General features: G+C 39.3%; 1 protein-coding gene across 1 annotated transcript; it reads left to right on the top strand.

Moving 5' to 3' along the window:
• Positions 1 to 4,327: 4,327 nt before the first annotated feature.
• On the top strand, positions 4,328 to 11,031 carry LOC311266896 (major histocompatibility complex class I-related gene protein-like). Its single transcript, XM_084369540.1, has 6 exons — positions 4,328 to 4,401; positions 5,304 to 5,573; positions 7,161 to 7,439; positions 7,680 to 7,982; positions 8,120 to 8,215; positions 8,630 to 11,031. Exons 1-6 carry the CDS (start codon positions 4,353 to 4,355, stop codon positions 8,677 to 8,679), a joined length of 1,047 nt encoding a protein of 348 aa, XP_084225666.1. The 5' UTR covers positions 4,328 to 4,352; the 3' UTR covers positions 8,680 to 11,031.
• The last annotated feature ends 1,746 nt before the right edge of the window (positions 11,032 to 12,777 follow it).

Here is a 12,777-nt window from a genome sequence, read left to right as displayed (position 1 = left end):
TACTGTAAACACATACACACTAGTAATACATGATGAGGCCTCTTAGAACACCAGACTTGATATAAAGCTCTGATTTTAAAGCTACATGGGTGAAGCATTGCTATTCAGATCATCATCACACTAACATTTGTCACAGTGCTGAATGTCATGGCTAACATCCATCATTATTTAACCTCACCTGTGAATTTCCTCTACCTTCTCTGGCCTCTCCTCCTCCATCTCCTCCAGCTTCTCCTTCTCTACCTCCTCCTGCCTCTCTTCGTCTACCTTCTCTGGCCTCTCCTCCTCCATCTCCTCCAGCCTCTCTGCTGTCTGTCACCTTACAAAAATATGTTGATGCATGACATGAACAGATACATTAGGGATACCATGATCATAGAGCTTGATGGTACAGTTACTGCCTGAGCAAAAAAGGCTTTTACTAAATATTAAAATTACTTAATATTAATTAATTATATTTTATAATTATAAAATCACATGATCATCTAGAATCTGAGGTTTTACTGTATTTCCACCACAAATTTTATTTGAATATAAGAATTAAAAATAACTTTAAAAAAGTGTATCTCTTTGGCATTAAATATTCTCTTTTATTCAATATCTGTATTGTTGAGCGTCTATACACCCTTAAAGTAAATTACACTTTGACTCCTAAAGAAGTCTCTTATATCCAGTTTTCTTTTCTTTGACATCCTTCAAATCCTATACAGCACACACGCACGCACGCACGCACGCACACACACACACACACACACACACACACACACGTACACGCACGCACGCACGCACGCAAACAGACACAAACACAAATGTAATTGACACCACTGATATTAAAATCCATCTAGCTGACGTGACCCAGGAAGAACAAATGCCGAACATGTTGACAACTGACACTCGCAGTTAACATGCACTGCCTCTCGGCCGGTGCAACTAGCAGGTTGCAGATAGTTTTGACAAGCAGAAGGAGTGACAGTGTGGACAGCCAATCACATGTAAGTTAGCGAGAAACCGTCAGCCGATCAGGGAGCGGTATTTAGGTTAGAGGCGGGACTTCTAGCAGAGACCGACATTTAACCCTTTGTGTGCCATAATCATTGACTAAACACTACGGACAGCGGTTGTATTGATAGTGACTACACAGTAGCGGCCGAATATTGCTAGGGACGTGTCCCTAGCGTCCCTACCCAATTCTACGCCCTTGGTTATTTGAAAAAGGATGGAAGTGAGGGAGTTCACTGGAAAAGCTGATCCCCGGGCTCTGTGGTCGGTCTGAGATAAGGACTTTGCCGAATAAACTGTATTATTCACTGTTAACACTTTATTGTATGTGAGGGCTGTTGGTGAGGACTGGATCACTTGTAGGCGGTTTGGACTATTTTTGTTCTCAGGACTGAAACTCCTCCCTCTGCGAGGGTAAATAACAGGAAACCGCTACGTGACTCTTTTGCTCCAAGTTTAGTTTCACTTTTGTCTCAACTCGATCAGACTGTTTTAACTGAGTCATACTGATTGCATCATATTTTTGAGTGTGGTGATGATGATTGTGTATTCACACTGAATGGAGGCTGTTTGTCCTGCACATTACATTTAAAACTTTTGCATTTTGCTCCTTCGCAGCAAACACACACACTTCATATCATATTTATGATATTTTCACTAAGCATCATATTTATGATTAGTGTTTTTTATAAGCTCCTTTGTTTGCCCTGCAGTGCTACACTCCCTGAAGTTTTTCATAACTGGAATCAACTGGAATCCCAAACCTCCCAGAAACTTGTGGCATGAACATTAAGCAAATGATGAACATTTGCTTACCTTGTTTAATATTTCTCTCTCTACTCTCCAGAGCTTCCCTCAGTGTCTCTCCTCCAGAATACTCCCTCCTGTGTAAGCATTTTAAATTGACGTTAATAACATGTTACTGTGTTATAAGTATCACAGTATCACTTTACTATCTTTCCTCAGGATCATTACTGAAGTTTCTGGCACCAGCAGCAAAAGAGGATAACGTGCCACTTCCAAATGCTGATAACGATAATTGTAAATTCAGTATTCTACTTGATTGATTATAACTGCATATGTATTGCACTCAAAATAATATATATAATATGCCCTGTGACATGTCATGCCATGTTTCTTTTTTGGTCATATCAGTTCAGTCAGCATCCACCTCCAGCGGGCAGTCAGCATCCACTTCCACCTCAAGTGAGACGGCAACATGTTTTCACATTGAAGACACATCATCCCCAACCAGTAGTATCACCACCACTTTGCTAACATCAGATGACCCTGCACAATGGCCAGATGTGTTGAGCCATCCAGAAAAGTGCACAATTGTAACAAGAGGACCAATACAAATTAAGGATATAGTTTTCCCACAAAATACTGACAAAACTTCACGTAGATTCACAAAAGAAAACTACTGTAGGAGCCTAAATGCCATTTTAGTTGATTAGTATTTGGATAATAATTTAAGTTTACATTTAAGAAGAGGTTGTTGTTAATTATGATAAAAATGGGTTATTTACATTATTTACAGGTGAACAGTTAATATTAATAAGTTACTATTTAATTCATTTCACTTAAATGTGTGGATGTTTAGAGGTTAAAAAATCACGCATGTAACCTTTAATGCGGATTGATACGTGTCTGCGTGATTTACGTGAAGAAGTCAGTCAGGTCAGTCGTCATGGAGTGGAGCCACACAGTTTTTTGACCTCTGCCTTTACCTCTGCCTTTACTCAGCATTTTTTAGATATTTTGCTCTGGCCTTTTTTATTTTCATCATGCTGGATTGTATCTTGCTTTATTTTTGGAGTAAACTATGAAAAGGAACGAAAGAACGTGTGGAGTTTTCTTTACCTTTAAAGTGGACGTTACGAGGGAGGAGAGCGTCAAGCTCATGGCTTCATTGATTAGGAACCTACAACTACAAAATGGTAATGAAAAATGTGGAAAAGATACAAGTTTTTTTTATGTTTTTGGGGCACTGTTTGAAATAAAAAAAATGTTTACATTTCACAATTTTTGTTGTTGTCATATTATTTATGACATAATGGTTATGAACGCTTGTTCGATGGGGCCCCTGTGAATTTTTGCCTAGGGCCCCATCAGACTCTAGAATCGCCCATCTGCAGCTTTACACGTCTGTGACTTATCGTCTCATTAACGTCAATTTATAGGTTCACCATTAACTCCCGCCCCTCTACCTTTCCGATAGGACTGACAAGATCGTAACAGCCAATGCAATTAACAAAAACTAAAGATGGACAACTTAACGCCCTGAGGTTAGGTTGTAAACTGAGCTGACCATGCTACTTCTGTGCACTGTAAAAAACCCTGTTTGAATTTCAATGAACTTTATTAACACAATGACAAAAACTTATGAGTCTGCCAAAACCCTGTTTTTAATCCATAATTAACTGTTTTTAACACTTATATGAATCCATTTTAATGTAACATTTTACCTCTCTTATGAACATCTTATCTTATTTATTTGTAAACATCTGTCAGTCTGAAATTATATTTTAACATGTTTATTAGTCTGATATGACGTGTTTTAGACTGGGCTACACCTGAAGGTATTCTTACTCCCCAACTGTACAGGAATGACTTTGTCAGATTTTTTTTTTACATTAAATAGATATTTAAGAGACCCATGTGAATGAATTAAATGTCATTAGATCTCATGCATAGATTATTAGATGGTCTTTAGAATCACTTACCAAAAAGTGGTAGCTGATTCTACCATCACACAGTTTAACCACAGAACCCAGGTGTGAACTGTGGAGAAGCTTGACTTGACACGAGCTTTCCTTGAACATGATTTGGGCAAAATTGAGGAGTCGCTAAAATATTTAAAGTATGCTATTTTTGTGTTATGACTTTTTATTTTTCTGTATTTTGTCATCATGGTATATGCGTAAAATTAGACAATTATTGATGTATGGTTCATTCGTGACGGTGATTTATAATTAATTCACTTTAAAAGATACCAGCAGCATCAAGTGTCACTCACTTTAACTCAAAGACAGACTCTGAAAAAACTAATTCTTTAGTCTGACCCAATCTCTGGCTCGAAGCTGTTCTGATCTTGTTTTGTTTTTTTAATCTTTTTTTTGGGGGGGGGGGGAGCTGATCCCCGGGTTCTGTGGTCGGGTCTGTCTGATAAGGACTTTGCCGAATAAACTGTATTATTCACTGTTAACACTTGATTGTACGTGAGGGGTGTTGGTGTTGGTGAGGACTGGATCACTTGTAGGTGGTCTCAGACTTCATCAGTCACGTGGTCCGTGAAACGTCGGACAGAAACACTCCTCCCTCTGCCACTCACTCGTCTTCATCAAATCGAGATGAGAACGTTATTGGTGTTGCTTCTCTCCTGTCACGTTTCATCACCAGGTAAGATCACGTTTTACAGCTTTAAACTCTTTAAACTTCACAGTCCACTCGACTCTTTTGCTCCAAGTTTAGTTTCACTTTAACTGTGTGTGTGTGTGTGTGTGTGTGTGTGTGTGTAAAACAAATCAGCACTAACTGTAAACTGGCTGAAATTATAAGTTCACCATATAATAGTAGAAGCTGTGTCATGGTTCAGTGTCTGTTGTTCCTGTGTTTCCTGTTTTACTATGAAGTTGTATCCTTGTGTGTCGCATCGTGCTTTTCAGTTCCTCCTGTGTGTTTTTCCGTTAGTTCCCTCACCTGTCCGTGTCCCTCACTCCACCTGTTCCTCGTCCCGTCATTAGTGTGTCCGTATTAAGTGTTTGTGCTCCCTCATGTCTTCGTCAGATCGTTTTCTTTTTTCCTTCCTCCTTGGCCCGTGATGTTCCGCGTTACTTCGTTTCCCGCCCTTTGATGTCCCGTTCCTGTTGCCGTGTCCTCCCAGCTTCACCCGGCCTAGCCTTTGTTAGTCTGTGTCCGTCTTCGTCCGTCATCCTCCGTCTTGGTCTGTCTCTCTCCGTGTTGCCTCCCAGCTTCGTCCCCAGTGTTTCCTCCAGTGTCTCCTCATGTCTCCCGTTTGGTATGTTTATAGTTTTGGTTTCTGGGTTCTCTTTTGATTTGTACTTTGCTTTTGTTTGCACTTTGTTTTAGCCTTTAGTTGTTACTTTGTTTTTGTCTTCTTGACTCATTTTAGTTTTTCTGTATTCCCCATTGTCTGTAGTTCAGCTTTGTTTATTAAAAGCTCGCCTTTTGCTTCCCCCCAGTCCTGCCTCCTGTGTGTCTGCACTTGGGTCCTCATTTAATATACCATAAAACATAACAAGTAGTATTTATACTGAATGTAAACCTCTTCTGTCCTGCAGTGAAACACTCCCTGAAGTTTATCACCACTGCATCTTCTGGACTCCCAGACTTCTCAGAGTTTGTTGGAGCTGTAATGGTTGATGAACATCTGGTGATTCACTGCAACAGCAGCAAAAAGTTACTCGAACCAAGACACGACTGGGTGAAAAAAGTATTGGAAAACGATCCTGTCCAGCAGAAGTGGTACAAACAGGGATGTTTTGAGCTGGAGCCAATTTCTTTCAAAGCCACAATCATTAGTTTGAAACAGCGCTTCAACCAAAGTGAAGGTACAGTATGTTCAACGTATATTTCACCTTTACTTCATGGTTGTTCTTTAATTTTATATATCATTTTGTAAGGTTTGTATCAGAAATATTTGGAATTGATTTCATCAGCCTCCCTGAGCTGAAAGAAAGTTTTCATCATGCACAGTGAAAAAGACTGAATACTTACTGACTAACACTGCTTCAGGGGGTGACTGGACCACAGAACATCTGATTGGTGTGCACATTTAAACACGAGGATCTAGGGTTGTCACGATACTAAAATTTTCAACTCGATACCGATACTCAGGAAAATATTTGATACTCGATACCATTTTCGATACCACAAGGATAAAAAAAAAGACCACAAAATTTAAAAGAAATATTATATAATATTAATATTTTAATATTATATTAAAAAGAAAAATGCAAAAATAACCCCTGTTACACGAGTAACAATTAACAGAACCACACGTTAAATATTCTGGGGACTTGGCATCATATTTTCGTTGTTGGTCAAACAGATGGTAGAGTCGGCTGTGTGTGTTCTATGTAAACTTAGTATACTGACACTGTGTCTATTAACGTAATATGGGCATGCCGTTTTCGTTGTTTCTAATCATTAACGTGATGTCAGCCTTTAATCGCTAGCTGCGGCTAATGGCTAATAATAACACGGCCAACATTAATGCGGGCCACCGGCCACGATAACATCGGTAATAAGTTTGAAACGAAAGACACTAACCTCGAAATTCACTGTGAAGGCCAGGAAGTATTACTTGACTTGGTCGCCACCGCCTTGTAGCAGTGTTTGCACACAGGCTTATCTACGTCCTTCGGCTTTCCGTGCTCGTTAGACTCGAAGGCAAAATACCTCCAAACACTTTTCCCTCTTTCATTTTCAACCAAAACTGGTTGATTTGGCCCTCCTGTAGCAGCACTGGCCATGCTCTGTTGTTATTGTGCACGTCACGGTGAGGGGGAGGGTGCCTGCTGCTGTGTGTGTGTGTGAAGGCAGAGAGGGAGAAGGATGCAGCGTCGGCCGCTCGGCGTCCGGGAGGGGAGGGGTGCCTGGGGGCGGTGGGGTAAAAGTATCGATACTTTTGAAAATGAGTATCGTATCCGGATACAACATTTTAGTATCGATACTTTTTTGAATTTCGATACTTTTGACAACCCTACGAGGATCCAAGAACCTTTAAATCATTTACTGAGTTGGGAACGCTGGATCAGATGGATGGATGGATGATTTCTATACAACAGCAAATACAGATCAATATATATGCATACATGCCAAAACTAAGTAACACAAAAAGTGCATGAGAACAAATGTAGCTTACATTATTAATGCAACCATGAAGGATGAGTCTTCTGTAATCCTTCACTGTGATTCTATTTCATATATTACAGTCTGCAAGAAGAATACAAGCAGACAGCATCATCACTTATAGACAGAACAAGTATACAATTATCTGCTGTTGAATCATGAGAAGACCAGAAGACTGGGAGAATAGCAGTGCATCACAAAATGCACAATATGTTTAAGATCATCTTTCCATTTCATCTGTACATCATTGTTGATTTCAGTCTCTGTTTCTTTCTCTGTCTCAGGTGTCCACACTTTACAGTTGATAAGTGGCATTGAGTGGGATGATGAGACCAGAGAGGTTATTGGTTTGCATCAGTATGGTTATGATGGAGAAGACTTCACATCATTTGACCTGAAGACAGAGACATGGGACACTCCAAAACGACATGCTTCTATCATCAAACCCAGTTGGGATTCTAAAGAATATACAATGGAAGAGTACAAGTATATTCTAATGACGTTTTTCCCTGAGTGGCTGGAGAAGCTTGTGGACCATGGGAGGAGCTTTCTGCAGAGAACAGGTAGAATCACATGACCTGATGTAGTTTAATGGACACAATCATGTTCATACAGTCTGCTCAGACTGGACTGTTGTTGTGTTATCACTCCAGTCAGTCTGACATTACATTGTTTTCTCTGTTTATTTTCTGTAGCTGTAAAATTTGATTGAGTTAGTTAGTTAGTCTACACTTAGCATGAGTTAAGTAAGTTTGCTGTCTCAGTTTTACAAAATAGAAATGGTTTCATTGAACTCTCTCCAGAGCTTCCCTCAGTGTTTCTCCTCCAGAAGACTCCCTCCTCTCCAGTCAGCTGCCACGCTACAGGTTTCTGCCCTCACAGAGCCTCACTCGTCTGGAGGAAAGATGGAGAGGAGCTTCATGAGGAGGTGGACCCCGGAGAGATCCTCCCCAACCATGATGGAACCTTCCAGATGACTGTTGATCTGAACCTTTCATCAGTCACACCTGAAGACTGGACGAGGTACGACTGTGTGTTTCAGCTCCATGGTGTGAAGGAGGACATCATCACCAAACTGGAGAAAGATCGGATCAGGACCAACTGGGGTAAGAGTGAGATCAGCGGGTGCTGAAGGGGAGTGCATGGGAATTCATCTTGGAAAAAAACAGTAATAATTAACTGATTAATTGTTTTGCTTTGTTCTAACCTGCTACATCTGCACCGGTCTTATTGTATTCACCAGTGAAGCCCATTGCCAACATCGTCCTTGTCACTGCTGCAGTGCTTGTTTTTGCTCTCATCGGTGCTGCTGGATTCATCGTTTACAAAAAGAAGAAAGGTGAGAGAGAAAAAGGAAAGACCTCAGTACTTTGATTTCAGTCTTTGAGTTGATTATTTTTATTCAGGTTGCAAAATTAAAACAAGCATCAGAGAAAGAAAATACAGTCAGCACTAAACACTGTATAAACAGATACTCAGTTTGAGTGAGTAGAAGGGAGGAATAAAGTGACTAAAGATAATCTGGCATTAACAACTGTGACTGAAATGATTTGTCTTGTTCTGATTTCAGCCATTAGCCCTCCATCTCATAAGTAAAACTGACTTTGGTTCTATTTCAGCTGATCTGACTCACACTTCATGTTTTAGATTAAAACATGTTTCACATTATTGTGCAGATTAACATTTTCAACACTGTTTTCTGTCTTTATTGTTTATAAAAGTTCAATATGGGATGTTTGTTTCTGACCTGCAGCTCCTGACAACAGCACAGAGCTCTCTAAGCAGCTGAATCCAGAGACCTGAATGACCAACACACTCAGTGACTCTCCTGGTGTCACTTTATGTAGCTTTGAAGAACTAAAAGACAGTAAAAGATGGCTTCTTGCAATAACAGTGAAGTTGTATCCACCTTATTCCTGGGGTCGTTGCTGTAGAAACGATTATGGGTGCAACTTCCGGTTCTCACCGGAAGTAGCAGTGAGCCATTGTTTACTAGCGGTTTTCGTTTCCCGTAGCGGTTTATTTGAAAGTTGTCTCTTACTGTTTTCTTTTCTAAATGATGATCAGCTCCAGTGGCATTTAAAAATGTCCTTGCGCAGCTCGGGAACATGTTGCGCTGTTCGCGGTTGTACTAATTACCACACAAAGTTAAATCTGTGGCTACAAGAGCAATGTTTTGAACATGCACCACGGACTAAGAGAGAATGTTGTTGTGAGAATCGGTACAGTTTCCACCGCCTACTGAAGGATGAGGAACCCAGAAGGATGTGGCTGAAAAATCTTTACTTGAAAAGACCACCTAAAACGTTATACATGTGCTCTTTTCACTTTGTTGACAAAAAATATTACAACTTACTAACTTATAAAATTATTATAATATATATTATATTATAATATTATAGTATATATTATATTATATTATATTGTTATGAATTATTAATACTTACTTATTACTGTGCAGGCACTGATACGCCTCAGAGCTTTTCAGATTATTCATTGCCTCCCTGTCCGAAGCAACAGAGTTAAGAAAGTAGCTAAAAATGCAACTGTATGTTATCTTAGGCCACTTCTTCATGTCATCCTCCCACCCCTCTATATGAGTACGCAACGGGATTGTAATGTTGTCTCGTTCAAGCTCTGACAGCTGATGTTCCCACATGTTTTACCTCTCTAACCCTCATGAAAACCGGATTAGCGTCTACCGTTACCATGTAAACAAACGCGACCGGAAGTTGCGCCCATAATTCACGCAAGGCATCATGGGGGCTAGGAATAAGGTGGATATAAAAAAGGACTGATTGAAAAGATGGGACTGTTCTATGTTCTAGGGCTCTGACTGGTTGTTTTATTGATTGTCGTTTTCTAACTGCTGCTAACTGTAGCTGCCATTAGCTAGTTAGCTCAGTTAGCAGTGCAACTGATAACTTCAGTAGATATCCATGCAAAACAATGCTAATGATAGACATCATAATGTCAAATCTGTCATTTACTATATTTACATCCTGTTGATAATTTTATTTAGGTGTCTTCTTAAAAGTATTTTCAACAACAATTCTTACACATTGCACCTTTTTACTTGGACATAATCCATGAAAGGTTCCTCAAACCACCAGGACTGCTATCTATGGTAGGACTGGTCGAACCAGACAGACAGTGGTGGTGGCGGTTGGACTGCTCAGCATGCCGTGGGATTCACCTGAATTTGGCAATTAAATTAGTTGGTCCAGGCAATGTAGTTAAGCCTGAGCAGTTATAGTGTAGATATAAGGCCGAGTCATACTGCAGAGTTCCGGCTGTTTGTTGTTTGTTTGGCTGAGTGAAGGATTTCTCCTGTGATCTGATTAACCCAGGTGAGGAAGGAGATTCAGGAGACGTGATGCCTTACTTTGAAGTATTTGATGAAAAACGATCGAGGAGAACAGGCTCGACAGTACATGTAGTAACAGTGTAATGTGTGCCAGTTCTGCCGGAAAACTTCCGTCTGTGATAATTTAACCTGCTACAGAATATTCTGGAAACATGCTTACCTTAGTCATGTTGTAATAGAGGGGTGTAGTCTGGAATCCTGAAACCTGGAAATCATTTCGCATTTTTGCAACTTTGCAACTTGTACATTGATCAGTTTATAAAAAACGTGTATAGTAATTGTGTAGTAAGACATTTAGTGGTGATGACGTTTATGCCATGCGACTGTAATGTCGTCTGTTAAGAGCCTAACATTAGCTTTTTACTAATAGCAATTGTATTTAGGCTTTGAAAATCACAATAGTTGTGTTCATCTATGAAGATTATCTTGATGAACAAAACATGTAAGAATCATAAACTTGTGTTTGTCACAGAGATTATTTTCTGAGATATTCAAAAGTCCCAGAGACTTCTTGTGGATGGAACCAGGGCGAAGCTAACTTCAGGGTTAGCCTCCAAAAATATGTTACTGCTGCACCACTCTATAGATGGAGAAGTTTGGTCTATCATGGAGCCAGTGCATCTCTCGTATGAGCAGTGAGCAGAGTGGGAGATATATATGGACAAATTTACAACTATGAACTTATGAGACTAAACATGTAAATTCCTTTACATTGATGAACATGAGTGAATGTTAAACTCAAATGTATTGTTCTTTCTTTTTGTGCTGATGTTTGTCTTTTCAATAAAATCCTCAAATTGTTTAAAAAGTTTGGTCCACATGCTCTATGTGATGACACTTCAATATATTACCTGAACATTCAGGATTTGAATGAGGAGATTAATATCAATGTTAACTCTGAGCAGAGTGACTGACTGATGTGTAGAAAATAAGCAATCTTCACACCTGTAATCCTTCACCTCTGAGGTCATAAGACACATTTAGAAAGGAAGAGAAACAAACAGACTGAGAGACTCAGAGTGAGATACATGTTGAAACATGTTTATGGACAGCATTGACAGTTAACACAAATGAAATGTACGAGCAATATACAACAATAATAGAAATGACTTAAATACAGAGGTACCCTGAGAGAAAATGATTAAATGTTACTATATAATACTCTAAATAATCAATATCACCTGTTTCTGTGTGATTCCTGACTGTTTGTTGCTCATCCTTCATTAACATCTATAATTGCACTGTAACTCTATAGAAAGAGTCTCTTTATAGAAAATGTCTGTATACAGTATAGACATTTAGGTCTTTATAAGCTTAAATGTGTTGCACTAAAAAGGGCAAAACAAATTTGAACACATTTTTAAAAAGATAATCATCTCAGGTGTGTTTAGACTCCTCTGAGACGGCACCTCTTTATGAAACGGTTCTCTTTCAAAAAAAGCAAAGAATATTACATCAATTCAAACAAAGGTAGTGAGTCGCTGTAGGTCTATGAGGCTATAAGACAAGAGCTGTGTTAAAATATGTTCAGATGAGTTTATCAAAGTGAAGCCCATCTGTGTTAGAATATAAGCTGATATATCCAATGTAAAGTTTGTCGGGACTTCATTCATTAAAGTTGTCAAGGTGAAAAAGCCTGTTTTAACAGTTTGACACTGGTCCAGTGTTAAAGTCCACCTCAGCCACTGAAACAGATATACATTGTGTTTTGATACTGTACCTGTCAAAGACAAAGCCAGGCCAGATGCTTCTCTGTTTCACTGTTAGGCTGTCTGATATTATGAAACTCTGTCAACATAAAGTGAAAAATGGGACTGTTCACTGGAGTGAGGCAGATTTTGAATGTATATGTGGCACCCTGGACATTTTATTAGTTCAGATTATGTCAAGAATTAGTATTTTATTAGTTCTTGTAATTAGCTTGGTCCCCCCACCATTATTTTTCTTATTCTAATTTAAATCACCTTGTGTCACTACTAAAAACATGGGAAACTCACCTGCCTTAGTGAAGTGTAACTAAACCCCAAAACCACTTTTTTCTGCTGAAAACAAATGTATTTGGGTATGAAATAGTGTTGTTGATGTGTTCTGGTCCAACTCTTGACATTTTAGTCAAAGTATTTCAATTTGGTGTATTTTGTTGTAAAAATGTAAGAGTGACTGCCCTCTATGGGTTGAAACCCGGCTATTACAATCGAATTTTGTTATTGGCTGAGATGGAGGCCGATGAGTTTTGGAGGCAGCTTACATCAGTTGGAGGCTGCACAGAGTGACTGGACGTGTCTTAACTGCTCCTGGAGCCCCGCCCACAATCAAGGCATTTTTTGAATTTCCAGCCTAGACGTACCTCAGCCAAAACCTAGGGGTTTAGTTACACTTTAAGGGCTAATGTTAGCTTGACTACTGAATAGTAGCTAGCTAACACTTGCATTAACATTAACTGCCTCAAGTTGTAAATAAGTAAAGGAATTTGGGATTCAGTCTATTCTAGGACATTTTATTACTGGACACAGAACCCCGTTCATTCCTATGAA

The sequence above is a fragment of the Pagrus pagrus genome (assembly GCF_965226575.1).
Source record: "Pagrus pagrus genome assembly, chromosome: 12".
Classification (NCBI taxonomy): domain Eukaryota; kingdom Metazoa; phylum Chordata; class Actinopteri; order Spariformes; family Sparidae; genus Pagrus; species Pagrus pagrus.
Note: the sequence above shows the minus strand (reverse complement) of the source record. Positions and strands in the feature narration are given on the sequence as shown.

Excerpts from the sequence above, each read along its gene's own strand:
- LOC311266896 (XM_084369540.1), top strand. The coding sequence starts at position 4,353 with ATGAGAACGTTATTGGTGTTGCTTCTCTCCTGTCACGTTTCATCACCA. Across the intron at positions 5,574-7,160 it reads GCGCTTCAACCAAAGTGAAG|GTGTCCACACTTTACAGTTG; the intron begins GTACAGTATGTT and ends TCTCTGTCTCAG. Across the intron at positions 7,983-8,119 it reads TCGGATCAGGACCAACTGGG|TGAAGCCCATTGCCAACATC; the intron begins GTAAGAGTGAGA and ends TGTATTCACCAG.